This window comes from Cetorhinus maximus, chromosome 4, assembly GCF_964194155.1.
Source record: "Cetorhinus maximus chromosome 4, sCetMax3.hap1.1, whole genome shotgun sequence".
In the NCBI taxonomy this organism is placed as follows: domain Eukaryota; kingdom Metazoa; phylum Chordata; class Chondrichthyes; order Lamniformes; family Cetorhinidae; genus Cetorhinus; species Cetorhinus maximus.
Genome location: NC_135882.1, coordinates 108,835,049 through 108,859,477, shown reverse-complemented (window position 1 = coordinate 108,859,477; position 24,429 = coordinate 108,835,049). Strand labels below are relative to the sequence as shown.

General features: G+C 41.4%; 1 protein-coding gene across 2 annotated transcripts in view; it reads left to right on the top strand.

Annotated features, from left to right (window-relative positions):
* Positions 1 to 24,429, top strand: part of rock1 (Rho-associated, coiled-coil containing protein kinase 1) — a 224,903-nt gene that overhangs the window by 103,449 nt on the left and 97,025 nt on the right. For both annotated transcript variants that reach the window (XM_078540622.1, XM_078540621.1), the window contains 5 exons: positions 4,417 to 4,592; positions 5,317 to 5,401; positions 15,282 to 15,426; positions 16,295 to 16,433; positions 17,312 to 17,403. In XM_078540622.1, coding sequence (XP_078396748.1) covers positions 4,417 to 4,592; positions 5,317 to 5,401; positions 15,282 to 15,426; positions 16,295 to 16,433; positions 17,312 to 17,403 — 637 coding nt within the window. The remainder of the gene's footprint in view (positions 1 to 4,416; positions 4,593 to 5,316; positions 5,402 to 15,281; positions 15,427 to 16,294; positions 16,434 to 17,311; positions 17,404 to 24,429) is intronic.

The following is a 24,429-nucleotide window of genomic DNA, read 5'->3' as shown; positions in this document are numbered from 1 at the left end:
GCAGGTGAAGTTGGATAGAAGGCCAGCGATAGGTGGGGGCAAAGGAAAGATTGACAAAGATATCATGAACAAAAGGACAAAGGGCGTGTTAATGGTAGTGGTAAGAGCTTAAAAAGGTGCTGATAGTGACAGGTGAGGTGAGAAAGCAGAATGTGATAATAGCATTTACCTCGACTACAGCTCCTTACACCCTGCTTCCTGTAAGGATTCCATCCTATTCTGTCAATTCCTTCGCCTCCGTTGCATCTGTTCCGATGATGCCACTTTCCAAAACGGCGCTTCTGACATGTCTTCCTTCTTCCTTAACCGAGGTTTTCCACCCACGGTGGTTGACAGGGCCCTCAACCGTGTCCGACCCATCTCCTGCGCCTCTGCCCCCACATCGTTCTTTTCCTTCCAGAACCATGATAGGGTCCCCCTTGTCCTCACTTTTCACCCCACCAGCCACCACATTCAAAGGATCATCCTTCGCCATTTCCGCCAACTCCAGCATGATGCCACCACCAAACATATCTTCTCCTCACCCCCCTGTCAGCATTCTGTAGGGACCATTCCCTCTAGGACACCCTGTTCCATCACCCCCAACACCTCATCCCCTTCCCACAGCACCTTCTCATGCAATCACAGAAGGTGGAACATCTGCCCCTTTATCTCCCCCGTCCTCACCGTCCAAGGGCCCAAATTCCTTTCAGGTGAAACAGTGCTTCACTTGCACCTCCTTCAATTTGGTCTACTGTATTCGTTGCTCCCAATGCTGTCTCCTCTACATTGGAGAGACCAAACTCAGACTGGGTGACCGTTTTGCGGAACACCTCCAGTCTGTCTGCAAGCATGACCCAGACCTTCCTGTCGCTTGCTATTTCAACACACCATCCTGCTCTCGTGCCTACATGTCCGTCCTTGGCCTGTTGCAATGTTCCAGTGGAGCCCAACGCAAACTGGAGGAACAGCACCTCATCTTCCGATTAGGCACTTTACAGCCTTCCAGACTTAACATTGAGTTCAGCAACTTCAGACCATGAACTCTCTCCTCTATCTACACCCCTTTTTTATCCCTTTTTTCAATATTTTTATTTTCTATCCACTTATTTTTATTCATTCTTATTTTCATTCATTTTATTCATTGTTTTATCCCCCCTCTTTTTATCCCCCGTTTTTTATCCCATTTCCGATCCCCCCCCCACCCCCCACCACCACCACCACCGCCCCACCCCACCCCCACAAGGACCATCTGTTACTTGTTCATGTTGCTCTTTTCAGAGTGCTTACCCTTGTCCTGCTATTATCGCATTCTGCTTTCTCATTTTAATGTCACTATCAGCATCTTTTTTTTTTAGCTTTTACCACTACCATTAACACTGCCTTTGTCCTTTTGTTCATGATGCCTTTGCCAATCTTTCCTTTGCCCCTACTTATAGCTGGCCTTCTATCCAGCTCCACCCCACCCCCGCACCCTTAAACAATATAAATTTCACCACATTTCTACTTCTCTGTCACTCTGAAGAAGAGTCATACAGACTCAAAACATCAACTCTGTTTCCCTCTGCACAGATGTTGTCGGACCTACTGAGTTTTTCCACCATTTTCTGTTTTTGTTCCTTACTATAATGCTTTTCCAATGCTGAAAGGCATTGGGCATAGCATCAGATGGGGGCACCGGGTTTGGCTGTTATTCACCATAGCTGACTGTCATCGTTTACTGCTGGGTAATAGCCATTTGGACATATCAGAGGGACACTAGTGCCTGTGGCAACATACACAGGAAGCTATCAATGTTTTTTGGCGGGAGGAGGGAAAATTGGCTAGAGACACCACTTCCAAAGTTGAAAGTTCCAAATAAAACTATATTTTCAGCTGGATACCATGCAGACCACCTTTCTAATAGCTTTTAACATAATATATTGTATTCAACATAATTTTAATGTATATTACCTGGTAAATACATTTATGAAATATGGTTTGTATATTCTGTAGTTAATATACATATTTATGGAAAGCAACAATCAAGCTTGTGTTTTTGATTTTTATATTCCTTCTCACCTTGAATGAGATATCTGTGCATTCAGTTGAATAATTTGAACCCTATTAGCGAGAAAGAAGTCCATTGCACTTAAACAAACACCTCAGCAGTTGTTTGAGGAAGAATGTGAAGAAGGGATACAGAATAGTTAAGTAAAGAATTTCTTGAAGCCTGATCACAGTACAGAAATTAATGTTTTGACCATTTCAAAGTGGTGAATGGTTCACCATAATATTGCATTTATTCTTGAATTAAGTGATTTATAATTTTTAAAGTGTATGACAAAAACTTTTGAACTTTTGTGTTGGTTAAAGCTGGAGAACATATTCTTCAAGATCATGCCTTTGATGAGTTTTTACATTCTATAGAAGAAAACTTCAGCCCGTTTTAAGGCCGTCAATTGAAAAATTATATGTTGATTCTTTTCACAAGGAACAAGAATTATATTTGTAGATTGTGAATAAAATGATTAATATTTTGTTTCTTTTCTTTTCCTGTCTCATTACCACGTAATTCCTTTTGTCATTTAATCTCTCCTGTCTTCCACCCTATCAGAGACCTCTCTTTTGATCTTTGCTTCCCTCTCCCTTTTCCCTCCCCATTTACTTGTTGTTACAACAATTTACACTACAGGAGGAAAGGGGTGTTGATTGGTTGACAAATCGACTGATTGGACGAGGTGTTGCCATGGAGAAAGCAATGGGAAACTCTAGGCTCCCCAAGCTAGGTAATTCTAAAAAGATGCAAGGTTTGAACATATTTTGTTTGCAGAGAACATGTCCCTGTGTATGAATGTATGTCGCTTCTAGCAAGCGTGAATGAGCCACGTTACAAGGTTCAAGGATTGTTCAGCAAGTGCTGCCCATTTGCAGAATCACATCTAAAGTAGACATTTTGTTTTGGGTTTTGCATGTGTGGTTTGGTTGAGTATGGTCTGTACTCCACCTATTACAAACAACGGAAGCAACATGCTGTTTGATTCAGCAGCCAATCACTGGGATGTGCAGCTTACATACCTGGCATTACATCAGCACTGAAATTCATAAACGACAATCGACAGCTGCATCCTGGTGGTGGAAAATACCATTCACATCGCCACTGCATTGGAGCAGCATGAAAAGGCTTGCTTAACCTGTTGTTCAAATTTTTGAGATGCTTTGCCAGTCCAGGCAATTTGAGGTAGACTGGGCACTTTTCAAGTCTGAAAATGGTGGTCTTTGGCCAATTTGTGAGTTTGCATGATATAAAGCGCACAGTGATCAGATCAGGATAGCCATTGTTCTGTAGGATATCTTTGATGTACTCTTTTTGTGTGCCAAGCTTACAAGGCGAGTAAATGGCTAGTGCCCTATTTACAAGATTGGTGATAAAGCCGATCTTACAGCATGTGGAGCTATACAGATCTGAATGTGTATATTGACCGGTGAAGGTAAGCTTGCGGTAGACAGTGGTGGAGAATCGATTAGCAGATTTCTCAACTAGCACTTTGAGGAAAGGGAGCGCATTAGACTGCTACATCTCAAAAGTGAATTTGAGCATGGGATGGAGCGTATTAAGGTCTGTAAGAAAATCCTAACACTTGGCTACAGATTCCGAGATCATGAACGTATCGTCTATGTATCAGAAATCTGCACAGGTTAGGAAGGTAGGGCTCATTCTATCAAAAACGTGTTTCTTGTGGAAACCAATGAAAATGTTAGTGAGTGCTAGATATAGAGGGGACCCCAGGGCTACACCATCTATTTAGACATACAAGACTGTACCCAGCCAGCCTGCACTTGTAAAACACAAAACAACATCTACTGTTAGATGTGATTCCATGATTGGGAAGCACTGAACAACCCTGAGTGTGTTAATAGCTATACTAACAACAAACTTAAGATAATCAGTTGAGCCTAATGTGCTTCATTTACACTTGCTAGAAGCAACATACATTCCTATGCAGAGGCCCCTTCTCTGCAAACGTAAGGAAGATGTTTAAGCCTCGCACCTTTTTGAAATACCCAGGAACTCGGGGAGCCTATAGTTCTTTTGTCCATGTCAACGCCTCAGCCCATTAGAGTCAACTTGCCAAACAATCAGCCGCTGTAGTATAAATTGTTGTGAGTATTTGAAATTTGGTATTCTTGGGTTTGTCCTGATGAATGCAAGACGAAACACTTCAGCAGCATGTCTCTGTTTTCAGCAATACTAAAGGTCATGGACTTGAAAAATGAACTCTAATTCTCTCTTCACAGATGTTATATATTTCCTGCATTTTCTATTTTATTTCCAACTGCAATATTTTGCTTCTGATATAACTTGAGTGTTTATTGTCATTTGCATAGTATGTAATAGCAATGTTGCTTTTGACAGTTTTGCTGTTATGAATTGATCTATTATTATTCTCTAAATAGCTATCTTACGCATTCCAAGATAACCGTTATCTCTACATGGTGATGGAATACATGCCTGGTGGGGACCTCGTAAATTTAATGAGTAATTATGATATGCCTGAAAAATGGGCCAGGTTTTACACAGCAGAAGTTGTACTTGCTCTGGATGCCATTCATTCTATGGGTTTCATTCACAGGTAATTAATCATTCTCAGGCAGTTAATCCTGACCGTTGTAAATTGATTTGATAATCTTAGTTTCTTGCAGTTATGTTACAGCTTTAGTGTTATTTAAAATACGTACAAAAATTCACATGAACAACATGTGCGTGAGAACTGTGGCTCAATGGTAGCACCATCACCTGGATCAGAAGGTTACGAATTCAAATGCCACTCCAGAGACTTGAGCGCAAACTCTAAACTGACACTACATTGCAGTATTTAGGAGTGCTGCACTGTCATAAGCATTGTTTTTCAAATGAGACATTAAACCATGACCCTATCTGCCCTCTGAGGTAGGTGTAAAAGATCCACGGCACTATTTTGAAGAAGAGCAGGGAAATTCTCCTTTTTTCCTGCCAATACTTATACTTTATTTGTTCAGCATCACTAAAATAGATTAGGTCGTCACTATCGCGTTGCTATCTGTGGGCATATTAGCTGCTGCATTTTCTACATGACAATAGTGACGACACATCAAGAATACTTCATTAGCTGTAAAGTGCTTTGCGCCATCCTGAGGTTGTGAAATATGCTATCAAAATGTTATTTTTATCTTTGTGTGGATGTGCATGTGCATGTTACAATGTGGTTTGTCTGTGTTAAATATTTACGAGGACTTTGCTGACTGTAAACACCTAAACTACCTTCTATTTTCCCAAAGTATTTTATTAAATAAGTGCCTTTTTTGTCTTTTTGTCAGAGATGTGAAGCCAGATAATATGTTACTTGACAAATCTGGTCACTTAAAATTAGCAGACTTTGGAACTTGCATGAAGATGAATAAAGTAAGTAGTAATATTCCATGTTGGATATTTTTCCCTAGGAAATGTTTGTTTGTTTTTAATTTTTCCGGTGTTTCAAGTTTGATGAGTTGTCCCTATTTTGTTGTTGTATTGATTTCTTTCCTAATATACTGTTGAATTACATAACACTGAACCATTGTCTTATTTTGTGTAATACAAGATACATTTATTGCTAAATAGTGTAATGCTTTGAGAGATTTAGTTGACATCACACAACTTCAGTTTTGATCTAATATTCTGAACTCTGAGTGATAATTTCCAGCTTACAGATGCTCTTGTGACTTCTGTAGTGATATGGACTTTTATTGCATTGGATTACATTGGATATAAGGCCATTTGACCCAGCCAGTCCATGCTGATGTTTATGCTCCACTTGAGTCTCCTCCCATTTTTTCTCATTTAAATCTACCATTCATACCATCTCTTCCCTTTTCCATCATGTACTCATCTAGTTTCGTAAGAATATGAGAACAAAACATAAAAAATAGGAGTAGGACTGGGCCACATGGCCCCTCAAGCCTGCTCTGTCATTCAATAAGATCATGACTAATCTTATGTGGCCTTAACTCCATTTTCCTGCCTGCTCCACCTCGTAACCCTCGACTCCGTAGTCGAGCAAAAATCTGTCTAATTCAGTCTTGAATATATTCAATTACCCAGTCTCCACTGCTATCTAGAGTAGAGAACTCCAAAGCTTAACAACCCTCTGCGAGAAGAGATTCCTGCTCATTTCCGTCTTAAATGGGAGACCCCTTATTTTGAAACCGTACCCCCCGAGTTCTTGATTTTCCCATGAGGGGAAACACCCTCAGCATCTAACCTGTCAAGCCCCCTCAGAATCCCGTATGTTTCAGTAAAATCACCATCATCTTCTAAACTCCAGTGAGTATAGGTCCAACCTGCTCAACCTCTCCCCATAAGGCAACCCTTTTATCCCAGGAATCGACCTCTGAACTGCCTCTATTGCAAGTATATCCTTCCTCAAATAAGGAGACCAAACTGTATGCAGTATTCCATGTGTGGTCTCACCAATGCCCTATACAACTGTAGCCAGACTTCCCTACTTTTTGTACTCTATTCCCTTCCAATGAAGGCCAACATTTGCCTTCCTAATTACCTGCTGTATCTGCACCCTTAACTTTCTTGTGATTCATGTATGAGGATATCCAGATCTCTTTGTACTGTAGCATTATGCAGTCTCTCTTCATTTAAATAATATTTTGCTTTTGTATTCTTCCTACCAAAGTGGACAACCTCATATTTTCCCACATTATACCCTATCTGCCAAATTTTTGCCCACTCAACCTATCTATAATCCCTTTGCAGTTGTGCTCTCCTCGCAACTTGCTTTCTAATCTAGCTTTGTGTCATCAGAAAATTTGGCTACAATAAACTCTGTTCCTTCATCCAAGTCATTAATATAGATTGTAAATAATTGAGGCCCCAGCACTGATCCCTGTGGATCCCCTAATTACACCAACCTGAAAATGACCCATTTATCCTGGCTCTCTGTTGCCAGTCAATTAACCATTACACTTTCCATGTTAATATATTATCCCTAACATCATGAGCTGTTATCTTGTGTAGTAACCTTTTATGTGGCACCTTACCAAATGCCTTATGGAAATCCAAATACACTACATCAGCTGCTTACCCTTTATCTACCCTGCTTGTTACATCCTCAAAGAATTGTAATAAATTTGTCAGATTCGCTTCCCCTTTACTATTCACTTCAACGACTCCTTTTGGTAGCAAGCTCACATTCTCACCACCCACTGAGTGAAGATGTTCCTTCTGACTTCCCTATTGGATTTTTTGGTGATTATCATATAATGATGACCTCTAATTATGCTCTTCCTCACAAGAGGAAACATTCTCTCTGTTTCCACTCTCCATTAGGTCACTCCACAACTGTTTTGTTTCAAGAGAGAAGAGACCCAGCCTGGCAATCCTTTCTTGATATGTATACCCACGCATTTCTGGTATCATCTTTTTAAATCTTCTCTGTACCCCTCTAGTGCCTCTCTGTCCTTTCTATGATACGGCAACCAGAACTGCATGCAGTCCTCAAAATGTGATCTAACCAAGGTTTGATACAGGTTTAGCATAACTTCCCTACTTTTCAATTCTATCCATCTAAAAATAAAACCTGTGGTTACCCTTTTTTTAATGGCCTTGCTAACCTGTGGTGCAAATTTTAGTGATTGTGTAGTTTTACTCTGAGGTCCCCTTTGTCCCTCTATCCCATCTCACCTTGCACCATGCAAGTAATAACGTTAGCTCCCTACCACATGTACTACCTCATGTTTATCTGTGTTGAACTTCATTTGCCAATTATTTGCCCATTCTTTTAGTTTATAAATTTCCTTCTGTAATTTGTTGGCCCACACAGAATTATGTGAAAATGAGTAATAGCTGTTTCTGTCTAGTGATGATCTGCATTTTTTATTGTCTTGCTGTACTGCGAATATCTCATCCTTTATTTGCTCATCATCAGCATAGAAATATAAATTCTTGTGATACGGCAAAAGGAAGGAATGTAGAACTTAATGTTGTACACATATTGGTTAGGATGTATTCCCCTATTCCTATTACCATATTGTTGCAAATATCTGGTTCATGTGTTTTAGTATATAATTTTTAGTTTTAGAAATTAAAGTTTAACAGCAGAAAATGGAATAAATGCAGTTAAAGCAAGCTTGGAGTCTATTACCTTTAAAAGGTTGGGGCATGTTAATTTAAGAGGTTAACAGCTAGAAAGGCAAGATCATAAAACATCATGGACTTATTTAGCTAAAGAACTGGAGATGTGATGTCTGCAATGCTAATAAGAACAAGGGCATTCCAGAAAGATGTTTTGGCTTAGGAAGGTAGAGATAAATTAGTTTACAAGCATTCAGTAAACCCTGAAAGGTTGTAAAACCCATTTGCTTCATCAGATCAAAAAATAAATTGTAAATGAGGGATAAATAATCTGAAGGTTGGTTCGCGCTGTCATGGGTATGGATGTAGCTTAGGGAGGTTCTCTGGTTTTAGTTTATCTGGGTGTTTGCTGGGACAGTCAGTTGCAGTTTGGACTTGTGTGTGGTTTGCAGCTCATTGAGAGAAGTTAACCAAGGTAAATGATAGTTAGATACCCTGTAAGCAGATTAAAGAACTAATGTCATCATTGACCACATGGAATGCGGGTGAGGCTTAATCTCAGTTTGAATTTTGTGAGACAACAAAAGCAGGAAGATTGCCTAGTTTGAAACTGGTGGAAGAATCTACAGTGGTCCTTCACAGAGTCTTCAAAGAAAGCAGCAAGCAAATTAACTAGAAGTATTGAAAAGTAACCAGAACAAGGGACTGAGGCATCCACAGTCAAAAGGTGGTAAATGAAGGTTTTATCTCTGAGCTGGCATGAGGAGGATTCTCAAGAGGACTGTGGCATACTTACGGATGGTCCCTATAGAAGTAAATAAAAGGTGAATGTGTCTTCTATGAGAATTCTTGGAGGAAGTAAGAAATAAACCTAAGTGCATAATATACATAGTTATAAACTATAGTGTTAACTTACTTGTATTTGCTTTGTTTAATTTGTTCTATATACAACAAAGTTTCTTTTTTTTTTAAAGTGAAATCTTGTGATGTTGTTCTATTGGTTAAAACAAGGGGCGGAATCATCCAAGATTTGCACTAAGTGCGGTAGTGGGCCGCCAGCCACATTGGCGGCTTCTCATACCGTATCATTCCAAACCTACTGCATTAATTATGCATTCCCGGGAAACAAGCCGTTTGGATGGTGGGAAGGCTCCAATTCACCTACCATGCCGTCACCTCACCACTTAATCATGCCGGGCACCATATTTAAAGTGCAGCCACGTGTGCACCTCTCAGCGCTTCCAGCCCAGGACTGCTGCAAATAAGATATGGCCCCGAAAGGCAAGAAGACTACAGCCTCCAGGTATAGTGACACGTTCCTGGAGCGCCTTTGGGATGCTGTGGAGGCCCACAGGGTAATGTCCTCTACCCCCCCCGATCTGGCCGCAGGAGACGCAGCAAGATTACCACTCCAGCTTGGTAGGCGATGCTAATGCTGCACAGCAGAGGTTGGCCATCCAATGCAGATAGAGGATGAATGATCTCACCCGTATCCCCAGGATAAGGCAACTATCTCATCAACCTAACCACACACTCAAGCACATCACACATTCACCGGCATCTCACTCACTGCCAGCTCAATGGACATCACCACTCATTCTTTCACGCACACCCTCACATCTCCATCTGGCCTCATCTGCTCTGGAGACTGCCTCCTCAGCCCTCACCATCTTGAGGCCACTTGCACAGATCAACTTGTGCCCCCACACAAACCCTGGGATACCCCCCTTCCCCAGTACAGCCCTCACCCTGCAGCCTCTTCCCTTGCCTGAGGCCACTTCTCCCCCTTCCCCAAACAAGCCCTAGCCCTGAAGCCGTACAAAGCCACCCTCACGTTATGGCTGGTCTGGTAGATAGAGACCTGCCTGAACCCCCCTAAAATTGCTGTGGTGCTGTCTGCGAAGCCTGGCGCTGATGACTGCAAGTGCTACCCGAAGCAAGATAGGCAAACAAACCTCGAAGTCCTGAGCAAAGTGCAGCTCACCAGGTGCGGGTAACTTATGTGCAGTTGTGAAACACGTCGGCATGATTGGGCGAACCATCCAGCATAGCGGGGATGAGTCCACTGGGCTAGCCTTATAATGATATGCAGATGTATTACAATGAGGTTCCCAACATTCGATGGTGGGTAAGGTGGCCTGCCATCGACAGGCTGAGTGGACGATCGCAAACTGGTTTCATGACGTCGTGAAACATATTTTTGGCCTTCTCGCCATATTGTCCGCTCATGCCTCCGAGCACGCCTGGCGCCAGCAGGCACAGAAAATTCCGCCCAAGGTGTTTAATTTCTTTTTAAATGTTAATGATCCCTATCTGGGTCATAATAATACTTTCACTGCTGGTACTTTTGTTTATTTCTTCATGGGATGTTAGCATCGCTGGCATGGCGACCATTTATTGCCCATCCCTAATTGCCTTTGAGAAGATAATGGCGAGAGGACTTACTGAACTGCTGCAATCCACCTGGTGTCGATACACCCATAGTGCTGATAGGAATGAGTTCCAGGTTCTTGATTCAATAACAGTGAAGAAACAACATTATAGTTGCAAGTCAGGTTGGTGTGTGGCTTGGAGGGAAACTTGCAGATGGTTGTATTCCCATGTATCTGCTGCCCTTGTCTTTCTACATGGTGGAGTTTGTGAGTTTTAGAGGTGCTGTTGAAGGAGGCTTGGCGAATTGCTGCAGTGTGTCTTATAGATGGTGCAAATAGCTGACAGTGTGTGCTGGTGGTGAAGGGAGTGATTGTTTAAGATGGTGGATGGGGTGCCAATCAAATGGGCTGCTTTGTTCTGGATGGTGTTGAGCTTCTTGAATGTTGTTACTTGCTGCAGAATTCCCAGCCTTTGATCTTCCCTGGTAGCCATAGTGTTCATATGGTTGCTCCAGTTAAATTCCTGGTCAATGGTGAACCCCAAGATGTTGATGGTTGGGGAATTGAGCAGTGTTAATGCCACTGACATTCAAGGGGAGGAAGCTAGATTTCCTCTTCTCCCCATAAATTCTCCCAACAAGATCTGTATGTACTATTCCAAATTTGGAAACAATTTAAATAAGTCTATTGGCTTTGTTAATATTTTATGCTTTTGGTAATATTCATTAGTTTTGGAGCTTTTTGAAAAAGAATCCTGTTGCAATGTTTTTCTGGTTTCCTTCTGCTTTTATTTTATAAATGTTTTGCAGCGTTTTCTTCTTTTGCCAAGTTGCTGACCATCTGGGTTTTTGTTGACCCACTGAGAATCTATTTTGGTTGGTTTAGTCCTCACTAAAGTTAACACTACCTCATCTTCCAGAGTGAAATCAAGGAGCTTAGCAAAATTGAAGTCAATGGGAATCGAGGGGAAAACTCTCCACTGGTTGGAATCATACCAAGCATAAAGGAACATGAATGTGCTTGTTGGAGGTCAATCATCTCAGCCCCAGGGCATCACTGCAGGTGTACCTCAGTGTAGTGTCCTCGACCCAACCATCTTCAGCTACTTCATCAATTACCTTCCCTCCTTCAAGAGGTCAGAAATTAGGATGTTCACGGATGATTGCACAATGTTCAGCACCATTCGAGACTCCTCAGATACTGAAGCAACTGGTGTCCATATGCAGCAAGACTTGGACAAATTCAGGCTTGGGCTGACAAGTGGCAAGTAACATTCACACCACACAAGCGCCAGGCAATGACCATCTCCAACCAGAGAGAATCTAACCATCTCTGCTTGACATTCAATGGCATTACTATGGCTGAATTCCCCCACTACTAACATCCTGGGCATTACCATTGACCAAAAACTGATCTGTACCAGCCACATAAATACTGTGGCTCTGAGAAGAGATCAGAGGCTGGGAATTCTGTGGCGATTAACTCACCTTCTGACTCCCCAAAGCTTGTCAGGCATAAGTCAGGAGTGTGATGGAATACTGTCCATTTGCCTGGATGAGTGCGGTTCCAACAATACTCAAGAAGCTCAACACCATCCAGGACAAAGCAGCCGGCTTGATTGGCATCCTATCCACCATCTTAAACATTCACTCCCTCCACCACCAATGCACAGTGGCAGCAGTGTGTACCATCTATAAGATACACTGCAGGAATTCACCAAGGCTCCTTCAAAAGCACCTTCCAAACCTGCAACCTCTTTCACCTAGAAGAATAGGGGCAGCAGATGCATGGGAATCATGGGCACCGCCTGCAAGTTGACCTCCAAGCCACACACAACCTGGAACTTGACTTGACCCTGACTTGGAACTATATCACTGTTCCTTTACTGTCACTGGGTTAAAACCCTGGAACTCTCTTCCTAACAGCACTGTGGGTGTATCAATACCACATGGACTGCTGCGGTTCAAGAAAGTGGCTCACCACCACCTCATTAGGGATGTGCAATAAATACAGGCCTAACCAACACTGTTCACATCCTGTGAAAATTCATTAAAACAAAAAATGTCCAGCATCAATTTTAACGTCAATATTAAATGTCATGGATCCTTTCTGGTTGACCTCTTGCCCATTGTGACATTTTGGACATTTTTTGACTGTTTGTTCCATAAAACGAATTTGATGAAAAGGTTACAAGCAAAGGTTGTGCTTGAAAGCGAAGTGTATTCATGCAGTGTTATTTAAAAAGAGTACCTGACATTGGTTAAAATGCTGCTTATAGTTCAAAAGTGTAAACAATTTACAATTCATTATCGTTGTCGTCACCTACATAAGATGATGGACATGCAGCAAATTAAATCTGTTCAGATGGGCTGTATTCTTGAATAACAAAGAAGTCAAAGGTTATAGGGGGTAGAGGAAAGTAGAGTTGAGGCCACAATCAGATCAGTGTCATGCTTTTAATTCATACTTTTGTATGGTGTCAGTGAACCCAAGAAAGTATTTACAGCAGACCCAAGTTTTTAACATTAATTTCACTGTTATTGTTCCAAAACTTAAAGTATAAACTCTTCTTGAAATTTAGCACAAGGGCTTGATTCACTGAAGGCTTTCAAGGCTGTACGTGTGAGAAACATAGTTAAACTTCATTATTACTGTATCCTTTGACTACAAGGAAGGCTGAATGTAAACTAGATAGACCTTGGTCTTTTTTGTCGAGCAATTCCCATGCGACTATTAGCACTTCCACTTCAGAGCGACCTTAATGTACCATTTTTGGCACCAAAGTTCACCTCCGCTCCAAAGTCAGGTGATGAATCAAGTTTTGGCAGAGGATATTTCCAGAAACAACTGAAGAAGGCTAACTGAGCGAAGTTGTATTTTGCCTGATATGCTGACGCAGAAGACATTGAACTGTTCAAGATTTCTTTGTTATGAATCTGATTTCAATTTCATTTGTGGCCAGAGCATCTGAATTCTTGACTGGTCCCCTGTGGTGCTTTTTATCTATTTTCACTGATACCAGAAGTGAACAAGAGACATATTGGGTTTGATATGATGCTTAATCCTTTCCAACTATTTCGCAACACTTTATAGAACCCTCTTAAAAATCCCTCAAGAGCCTGGACATAAACGTCAGTATCCACTGAATCACTATCCAGTTAAAATATTATTTTTTGTGCATTTTAGATCTTCTGTTTGTTTCATTTTTCTTTGTTATGCCAATGATATTTAATTTCAGTAATTAACATTAGTTAATAGATAAAATGCCACATGGATATGGTTTGTTGATATTTAAGCTACAGTGTTGTCTGATGTGATACACCGTTGACTTGCCACTCTTGGTTAATTCCATTTACTTGTGTGTGGTCCCTCACCAAGACTGATTTGTTTGTTTCAGTTTGACGATAATGCTAGTTAGGATGAAGAATAGCTTGATGTTTTAATGATATGGCATAATTTGGAATCCAGTAGAATGGGGGTTTGACTTTGGATCCCATTGCTACATTTGCTTTTGCCAGTTGCCCTTCCCTTCCCAGCTGCACTGGAAATGAAGTTTAGGCATGTGTATTATAGTGGCATATATTAATGAAGACTTATTTTGGGACCTTAATAACTTACTAATATCTTAGTATATTTTAAGCTGTAAATATTTCCTCACCTCAGCAAATAGTTGTTTTTCTTGGGGGGAAAAAAGACATATAAAATCCACTAATACATCAGGATGGCTCCTGTGAGTGTTGCTTTACAGCTTTAGCTTTAGCTCTGCCACTTTCTAGTGGCATTGGCTTGTAAATTGAATTTAATAGTTACAGATTTTTGATCTTTTATATCCTTTGTAAATCTAAAACTGCTTCAAAACCAATGATTACTTTTGAAATGTGGCCATTTTGGTTATGTAGGCAAACAGTAGCCAATTTGCATATAGGTAGCCTGTTAGTATTTTTTGTGGAGTTTGTTGAGGGCTAATTGTTGGCTAAAGCACTGGGAGTATACCTTTTACATCCATCTGAGGCAGCTTCATTCAAAAGATGGCACATTCTACAATGCAGTACTTTTTCATTCATTCTGAAGTGTCAGCCTAGATTATGTACTCAAGTCCTGAAGTTAGGCTTGAACCCAAGATATTATGATTTAGGTAAGAGTACTATTATTGAACGAAAGTTGTCACAGCTTATTCATCTAATTCTTTGAATAATCATTTCAGGTTTGATTCTGTATTCAATCATATGTTATCAAACTTTTGTGCCTCACTGGGAAACTCAGTGAACTCAGGACCCTTTTTGTTACAAAGATTGAAACCATCTGATCAGCTGCCTCTGTTGCTTCACTCCCTTCCCTTAGACCACTGGGCCTTATTTCCCCTAAGGCTCCCTCTTCCCCTCAACCTGAATTTACATCTTTCTCCAATCTCCCCTTATGCCCTCTGAGCTGATCTTATTGATTGGATCCATCTCTTACTTTTCAGACCCTGCTTCTATTAAACTGCTGACCATTCTACTTTCCCTCCTAGTTCCTATGTTATCTCACATTATTTATGGTTTTCTAAGCATGCTCAGTTTTAATTGCTCCACAATTGGCGGCCATGCTTTCAGGCTGCTTAGGTCCTAAAGCCTGGATTGCCCTCTCTAGATCTCTTCACCTCTCCTCCCTATCTTCCTTTAAGACAGTCTTTAAAAACCTACCTCTTTGACCAAGCTTTTGGTCACCTGGTCTAATATTTCCTTATGTGTCTCAGTGTCAAACTTTGTTCCATAACACTCCTATAAACTCTTGGGACATTTTATTATGTTAAAGCCGTGATATAAATGCAAGTTGTTGTTAACCAACCATTTTCCTTGTTATTGTAGGAAGGGATGGTACGATGTGATACTGCAGTGGGGACTCCTGATTATATTTCCCCTGAGGTGCTGAAATCTCAAGGAGGAGATGGGTATTATGGGAGGGAGTGTGATTGGTGGTCAGTTGGAGTGTTCCTGTATGAAATGCTTGTTGGTGAGTGATGAAATGGTTCATTAAATGCTAGTACATTTAAATGTTAATTATGTTGTACCATTTCTAGTTTGAAACTAAAATTCAGTGTACACAACTTCATACTATTTAGTGTGTGAAATTTATGGGGAAATATCAACTTTCTCCATTAACAATCAGATAAGGAACTGAGTCTATAGTTGCCTTGTGGGTGCAACATGTAAACTTAAAAGTCACCAACACAACCACTAAATTATACATTTGGCTAGGTGCTGGCACAAAACCAAAGCTGGGAGCTTATGTTAATTTTAAAATGATCTGACTACTCAAGAATTCCACTGAGCTTGGTGTGCTGTGGTGTAGCTTTTTTCACTCTGGCTGTAGACAATGATTCTTGAGGCACATTTTGCCAAAAGTGCAACTCAGTTCTCATAACTTTAGCAGCTAGACTAATTTAAAAAGGAAATTCAAGGATATTGGCTAACTCTAGACCAGTGAAAACTCGTGATTATGGAATGCCTTTTTTGCATATTTGAGTATTCTGCAGGCTGGAAGCTTTAAAATAAAATCTGCATTAAAATTAGATTAAATTCTTGTTAGGTTACATATTGCATCACAAACATGATCCATTGAGTACAGTGATTAATTTATCTTGCCTCAGTGCGATTGGACTGTTAGTATTACACTTTGCGCTGATATGCCTCCCAACATTCCGAGCCACCCATTGAGATAGTGGATAACAAAGTATTGAAATTATTTATTGTGATGGCCATGAACCAGTGGGTAAATTTAAGTTGTTTATAATCTGCTGTTCTTGTTTGTCAGTGTCCTTTTAATACTTACAGAGCCTATATCTGAACTGATCTTTAATGGTGATTTTTCTTCCTTGTAGGTGACACACCTTTTTATGCAGACTCACTAGTTGGAACATACAGCAAAATCATGAATCACAAAAACTCATTGACGTTTCCTGATGACAATGAAATTTCCAAGGATGCAAAAAGCCTCATTTGTGCTTTCCTCACTGATAGGTACAGAAAGAAGGCAATGAACCATGAGGAAATATAGTTTTCTCCAGTACATTACTTGAAATACAAATTAATTGATCGAATAGATCTCATAGAGGTATAGGACAAACCAATTTACCTTTTTCCTGGACTCTTCATAACAAGAAAAAACGAATTCAGAATTTTTGTTTACATTCTAGAATATTATTTTAAAATAAGTCCAATTAATTGTGTGAAATCCTTTATTTTCCTTTCATTGGATGTGTGTGCTGATGGCAAGGCCAGCATTTGTCGCCCATCTCTAATTGCCCTTGAGAAGGTGGCGGTGAGCCAACATTGAACCACTGCAGTCCACTTGGTGTAGGTACACCCACACTGCTGTTTGGAAGGGAATTCCAGGATTTTGACCCAACAACAATGAAGGAACGGCAATATCGTTATCCTGTTAGAATTCGAACCTGATGGGAGTGAATATTTTTCACCCTCTTTCCTACAAAGCTCTGTAATTAAAGGGAAGTACACAAAGGTTGTGAAACTGTTCTACAACTTGTGAACGGTTTTCAAAATGTGCAGACTCAAATGTATTCATTTTAGGATTCTGTGAACACTTGATTCTAGCAAAAGCATTTACAAAAAAATAGTTTCTGAATGGAAGGACAAAATTTTTCAGAAAATTATGTCCTTCACAGGGATTAAGAGCAGTTTTAAAAATTAACGTAATTAGTGGTCAACTGTAACCTATATAAAGGTCGCAAAGAATTGTTCATGAATTTAGTTTAAACTGAATTGACTTGAAATGAGTGTACAATCTGTCTTTATGTAAGCAGAGCTGTAGTGGCTACATATACTGCACTCTTTCCTTACATTGTTGTAGTAACGGATTATTGATTTTTTTCAATTAGGGAAGTAAGACTAGGCCGAAATGGTGTTGCAGAAATCAAAAGGCATCCTTTCTTCCGAAATGATCAGTGGACATGGGAAAACATCAGAGAGAGTAAGTTGCCATAAATTTTACTTCTGTAACATGTTATGCTATGTTAATTTTGAAGTTATATTAAAACCATTGTGAATTTTTAAAAATTATTTATATTGCATTACTCCAACTGATTCAGAACCTGAATTTGCATAATTACCGAGGTATAATTACATAGCACAAACTCGAATTGATTCAAATAGCAGGATTTCACAGCATTTGATTCATGGCTTTAAAAAAATCTACAGAACCCCTATCATCGTCACATTGTAAATTGTATTCACTCATTTTCTGAAAGTATAATTTTTTAAGAAGTGGATAGGACTGAAAAAGGGCAACAAAGTTTCTGTCTCATTTATTATTCCTGGCTGTACATTCCACAACTCTTTTTAAAAAAAAGTTTCTCTTTCTCTGTTGTAAATGTCTTGCATGCAATCTTGAATCTATGGCCCATTGTTCTACGCATACAGTCTCTCTCCCACACTCACTCACTCACTCTCTCTCTCTCACAGACTCACTCACACACTCTCTCCCACAGTCTAACTCACACACTCTCTCCCACACACTCTCTCCCACACTCTCTCTCCCACACTCTCTCCCACAGACTCAATTACACACTCTCTCCCACAGACTCACTCACACACTCTCTCCCACAGTCTCACTCACACTCTCTCCCACAGACTCACTCACACACTCTCTCCCACAGTCTCACTCACACACTCTCTCCCACACACTTTCTCCCACACTCTCTCCCACAGACTCACTCACACACTCTCTCCCACAGACTCACTCACACACTCTCTCCCACAGGCTCACTCACACACTCTCTCCCACAGACTCACTCACACACTCTCTCCCACAGACTCACTCACACACTCTCTCCCACACACTCTCTCCCACACTCTCACTCACACACTCTCTCCCACAGACTCACTCACATACTCTCTCCCACAGACTCACTCACACACTCTCTCCCACAGACTCACTCACACTCTCTCCCACAGACTCACTCATACACTCTCTCCCACAGACTCACTCACATACTCTCTCCCACACACTCTCTCCCACACACACTCCCCCACACACTCTCTCCCACACACTCTCTCCCACAGATTCACTCACACACTCTCTCCCACAGACTCACTCACACACTTTCTCCCCCAGACTCAATCACACACTCTCTCCCCTAGACTCACTCACACACTCTCTCCCCTAGACTCACTCACACACTCTCTCCCCCAGACACACTCACACACTCTCTCCCACAGACTCACTCACACACTCTCTCCCACACACTCTCTCCCACACACTCTCCCCCACACACTCTCTCCCACAGATTCACTCACACACTCTTTCCCACAGACTCACTCACACACTTTCTCCCCCAGACTCAATCACACACTCTCTCCCCTAGACTCACTCACACACTCTCTCCCCTAGACTCACTCACACACTCTTTCCCCCAGACACACTCGCATACTCTCTCCCACAGACTCACTCACACACTCTCTCCCACAGTCTCACTCACACACTCTCTCCCACACACTCTCTCCCACACACTCTCTCCCACACACTCTCTCCCACACACTCTCTCCCACACTCTCTCCCACAGACTCACTCACACACTCTCTCACCCGCACTCCCTCACTACTCGAAGGGTTCTTGATGTTTTTGCTTATAGGCTCCATCCCTTGTTATAAAAATTCTATAGACCCCCTGTAACACAACACAACTATTTTTTTAAGAGTAGCTCCTATCGCCAGGTAAAAACCAGCAGCAAACGTGTGCAAGATCCTACAACAGAAAATCAGATGGATCACCATATATGATGTTCACCTAATATCACTCCCAATATAATGAAGGTCAACTTTCATGGCCGTCCACACCTCACATGAATGATGCCCTGGGACTCGGACCAGGGATCGTGAACTCCCGCTGTCAGCAGGCTGTTTGATCAGCTGCCCATGCTGTTCTCAGCTCTGTAAACAACTGCCACAAACAAGTAGTAGTTAGTTGCAAGAGGAGCAAAAAGTGAAGTTAGCCAAATAATCTCCGACACTCTTTGGCTTATGACTTTGCGTAATGAGCATTAAACCGCACTGACCTTTTGCTCTGCTGACCTAATTTTATTCTTGAAAATTGCTTTTTGGTGAACCCATTGAAACTTCCACTCAAACCTCTTGGGGCTCCAGATCCCTGGTTGAGAACCACTGTTTTAAACCCCTCATCTAGATAACCTGTCCCATAATTTTAAATAACTTCATAAATACTTCAAACATGTGACCTATAATCCAATTTTTTCTGATTGAAAGTCTTTACATTTTCTCGTACTGGGCAATGTCCTAGGGAATCTGTGCTGTACCCTCTCTAAAGATTTTCTTGTAGCATGTGCCCAGTACAACAATGACAGTACCATTAGGCTTAATAAGGCTTTAAGAGGGTACAGTAGCATCGTGGTTATGTTATCGAGTTAGTAATACATATCGGTAATCGCAGAGGCCTGTTCTAATAATCCAGAGCCAGGAGCTCAAATCCCACCCCAGCACTTAATTAAATAAACCTGGAATAAAAAGGTCATGCTAGGATGTTTGTTTAGATTACACTGGAAGGTTACTTATGTTTTAAATATTAAAATAGAATGTAGTCATAGATTTTCTAAGCACAGAAGGAACTCATTCAGCTCATCGTGCCAATGCTGGCTGTCAAATAGCTATCCCCTTTCTACTGTGCTTTTCTCTACTGTTTTAGATTTTTTTTGAAATATTTATTCATTTCCCTTTTAAAAGCAATTGTGGGTTTTACTTCCACTACTTTTCCTTGTAGGGAAGCTGCCATTTATTTTAACAAAATCCCTACTATATTCTTTTGGTTATGATTTTAAATTTATGGCCTTTGGTTACCAGTGGAAATAATTTTTCTGTATTTACCTTAACTTTAAATATATCAAATCTCCTCAATAATATCATTTCTAGACTAGAGAAACACAATGGCCGGGATTTTCAGTTGCCCTTGGGGTTGGGCACAGCAGTGGTCACATTTTGAAAATAACGCTCCTGGATGCTCTGTCAGTGTCCCATAATCTATAGGATATGCTGGAATTTTCAAAGCAAGGGCAGGGTGGGGGGCCGGTGGTGGAGTCAGGAATCTAAAGGAGCTTGATAACAGACTGGGAAGGACCAGAAGATGATTTTCAATTCATAAAGCGCCAAACTTGAATAGTGGTACACATTGGTGCACAGCTGTTGGGTTCCAAGTGGGGAACAATCAAGTGATATTTTTTATATATGTTGAGAAATTTTTGGTACTAGGAGATTTTGATTGGATCAGGTGCAGTACTTTTCAGTTTCGTGTGCGGTGAGGCTCCTGAACCTCCAGTGTACTTCCTCTCCTCTGCAAGGCTGCAGCAGGCCTTATCATGACTGCCATCTTCCCTTGCCTTTGAGCTCGTCACTGGCCCAATTAGGGCATTTTTACATTTGAAGATTGTGTCGCTGGGCCAAGGCCCGTAAATTATCCACGTGTCAGGTTCCGACTCCAGATTGAAAAATCAAGCCCAATTCCTCTAATCTTTCTTGAAAACTGAGGTCCCTTACATAAGAAGCAGTCCCTGCTTTTTTCTCTTGTTCACTATAATTTGTTTTGAGGGCGCGAGTTGTAATTGTTGATTGTTAATTTACTGAGAACTGCTAGGTCACTTTTTAAATTATTCTTATTAGTTGTTTAATTCCATGAGAGTGCACACATTAGGATGCTGGATTTATTTCTTAATGGCTAACTTTCATTTCGCACATGTAAAACCATTTCTTGTTCTTGATGTTAACATGGTTTATTTTAATAGATAGGACACTACCAGTTAAAGTAAACTGCTTAAGTTTCAAATGTAATGGCTTCCAAAATATTTTTCTGCAATATTTTTCTAAGTACAAGACTCACTAATTCAAAGGAGAGATTTTCAATAATTTTGCAAATAACTGTTGAGCTGACAGAGCAGAAAGCACATATTCTCACCATATCCAAACGTGCACGAATGTTTTACTTCTCGAGTTTTGAAGAAAGGAGAAGAGATTTTTAGGAAGGAATTTCCAGAGCCTAGCACCATGGCAACTGAAGGCTGCCAATGGTGGAGTGATTAAAATTGGGGATGCGCAAGAGGCCAGAGTGAAGAAATGCAGAATAAAAGCAAACTACTGAAAATCTGGAAATCTGAAATAAAACAGAAAATGCTGGAAAAACTCAGCAGGTCAGGCAGCATCTGTGGAGAGAGAAACAGAGTTAATGTTTCAAGTCCAATATGACTCTGAAGAGTCATTTTGGAAGAGTAATATTGTAATCAAAACGTTAACTCTGTTTCTCGCTTTACAAATGCTGCCAGACCTGCTGAGTTTTTCCAACATTTTCTGTTTTTATTTTATATTGATGGATAGATCTCGAAAGGTTTTAAGGCTGGAGGAGGTGACGGGTGAGGAGGGACAAGATCATGGAGGAATTTGAAAACAAGGATAAGAATTTCAAAAATAAAAGTGTTGCTGAACCTGGAGCCAACATGGGTCAGAGAGCACAGAAGTGATGGATGATTGGATAATCAGCATTTGTAAAGATAAAATATGTGTTAACACTTCAGGCGAAGAGACTTCGTTGGAACTGGAAATTGGAAGAGAATAAACTAATTAATAGGACTGACCAAAACTGAGTAAGAGAATAATGGGCAGAAGTCAAAAATCAGGAATGTTGACTTCTTCTACACAGCATTCATGCACTTTTCTCAAAAGCTAGGATGCATAGTGGGTGACGTTTGCCTGTTCTGCTGTTGATTATTTTTTGGACCGCACTTTGTCTAGCACCTCCCCTGACCTTGCCGTCATGGGTGACCCTACCAGGAGCATGGAGCTCCTGATGTCAGTGCTCCAGGGATCGACGGAGCACACAAGCCTTTCCACCACGTCAAGGTGACGATCCACGGAGGGATCCACCATAGACACACATGAACTACAATTTGTGGATGACTGAAGTGTTATTGCCCACTTTGCACCAGATTTGCAAGCCACACTCAATCACTTCAATTCTGTATACAAGAGGCTCAGGCTGTCCTTGAACACTGCCAAAACAAAACTCATATCAACTCGCACCTGGCCAGTCAAAGATTCCACCTCCCATATATGTTGAAGAAGAGACTCTGGAATATGTTGAGCACTTCCCATACCTTGGCAGCCACCTCTCTCAAAAGGCCACTATTGATAAAGACATCAAACACCAGATCACCTGCACCAGCTCAAACTACCCCAAACTATAGCAACATGTGTTTGACAACAAAGACCTCTGTAAGTCAACAAAAGTCCTAATGTACAGAAACGCGCCTGTGCTGCTGTGAGACCCAGACTGTGTATCAGCGACACATAAGAGTGCTAGAGAAACTCCACCAGCCTCCGCTGCATCTGGATTCAATGTGAGGACCATTGAACAAACACTAGTGTCCTTCTTGAAGCCAGCTGCACAAGCATTCAGGCAAAACTCCTACAAAATCAATTGTGATGGTCTGGACACTTGTGCCTGGTTGGCCAAAAAGCATCTGCACCACCAAGTCCTGTTTCCTTAACACTCAGGTGGCCATTGTTCCAGGGGAGGACAAAGAAAATGCTATAAAGACACCCTGAAGACTTCCTTGAAGCGGCAGCAATGACATTAATGACTGGAGGAGCTTGCTACCAATTGTTCAAAATGGCATCAACTTTCCATCAAACCTTATCATGCTTTGAGTCCAAATGCCTGAATGATGAGGCAGAGTGATAGCAATGAAAGAAAAAAAAGGAAGCAAATTCTGCACTCTGGATCCCACTACCTCATGGGATATATTGCCCCATGCGTCCAAAGATCTGTGGGTCATGAATCGGTCTATTCAGTCACATGAAACACATGACAGAAACCCGCAACCCTGAGTAGATGTCATCCCCGAATTGAGGGACACCTGATGAGTGGTGGGTGTCTTTGCATGGCGGTGCAGGGGGTAGATGCCATGTTGGAATCCATTTATAGCAAGGAAAAGTGGGGTTATGCGTTTGCAGCCATGATTGTGCCATATCCTTTCAGGGTTATTTGGGTACTTGCAGATCACTTGTGCATTTTTAACACTTTTTTTTATTCTTTCACGGGACGTGGGCATCACTGGCTAGGCCAGCATTTTTATTGTCCATCCCTACTTGCCCTTGAAAAGTTGCTGCTGAGCCGCCTTCTTGAACCACTACAGTCCATGTGGTGTAGGTACACTCACAGTGCTGTTAGGGAGTGAGGTACAGGATTTTAACCCAGTGACGGCGAAAGAACGGCGATATCGTTCCAAGTCAGGATGGTGTGTGGCTTGGCGGAGAACCTGCAGGTGATGATGTTCCCATGCCTCTGTTGCCCTTGTTGTCCTGGGCGTTAGAAGTCGCAGGTTTGGAAGGTGCTGTCAAAGGAGCCTTGGTGAGTTACTGCAGTGCGTTTGTACATGGTACACATAGCTGCTGCTGTGCTTCGGTGTTGGAGGGAGTGAATGTTGAAGGTTCTGAATAGGGTGCCAATCAATGGGCTGCTTTGTCCTGGATGGTGTTGAGCTTCTTGAGTGTTGGTAGAGCTGCATTCATCAGGGCAAATGGAGAGCACTCCATCACACTCCTGACTTGTGCCTTGTAGATGGTAGACAGGTTTTGGGAAGTCAGGAGATGAGTTAGCTGTCACAGATTTCCCAGCCTATGACCTGCACTTGTAGCCACAGTATTTATATGGCTGGTGCAGTTCAGTTTCTGGTCAATAGTAACCCCCAGAATGTTGATAGTGGGGGATTCAGCGATGGTAATGCCATTAAATGACAGGGGAGATGGTTGGATTCTCTCTTGTCGAAGATGGTCATTGCCTGGCAATTGTGTGGTGTGAATGTTACTTGTGACTTGTCAGTCCAAGCCTGTATTTTGACCAGATCTTGCTGCATATGGGCACGGACTGTGGGCAGTATCTGAGGAGTCGCAAATGGTGCTGAACATTGTGAATCATCAGCAAACATCCCCACTTCTGACC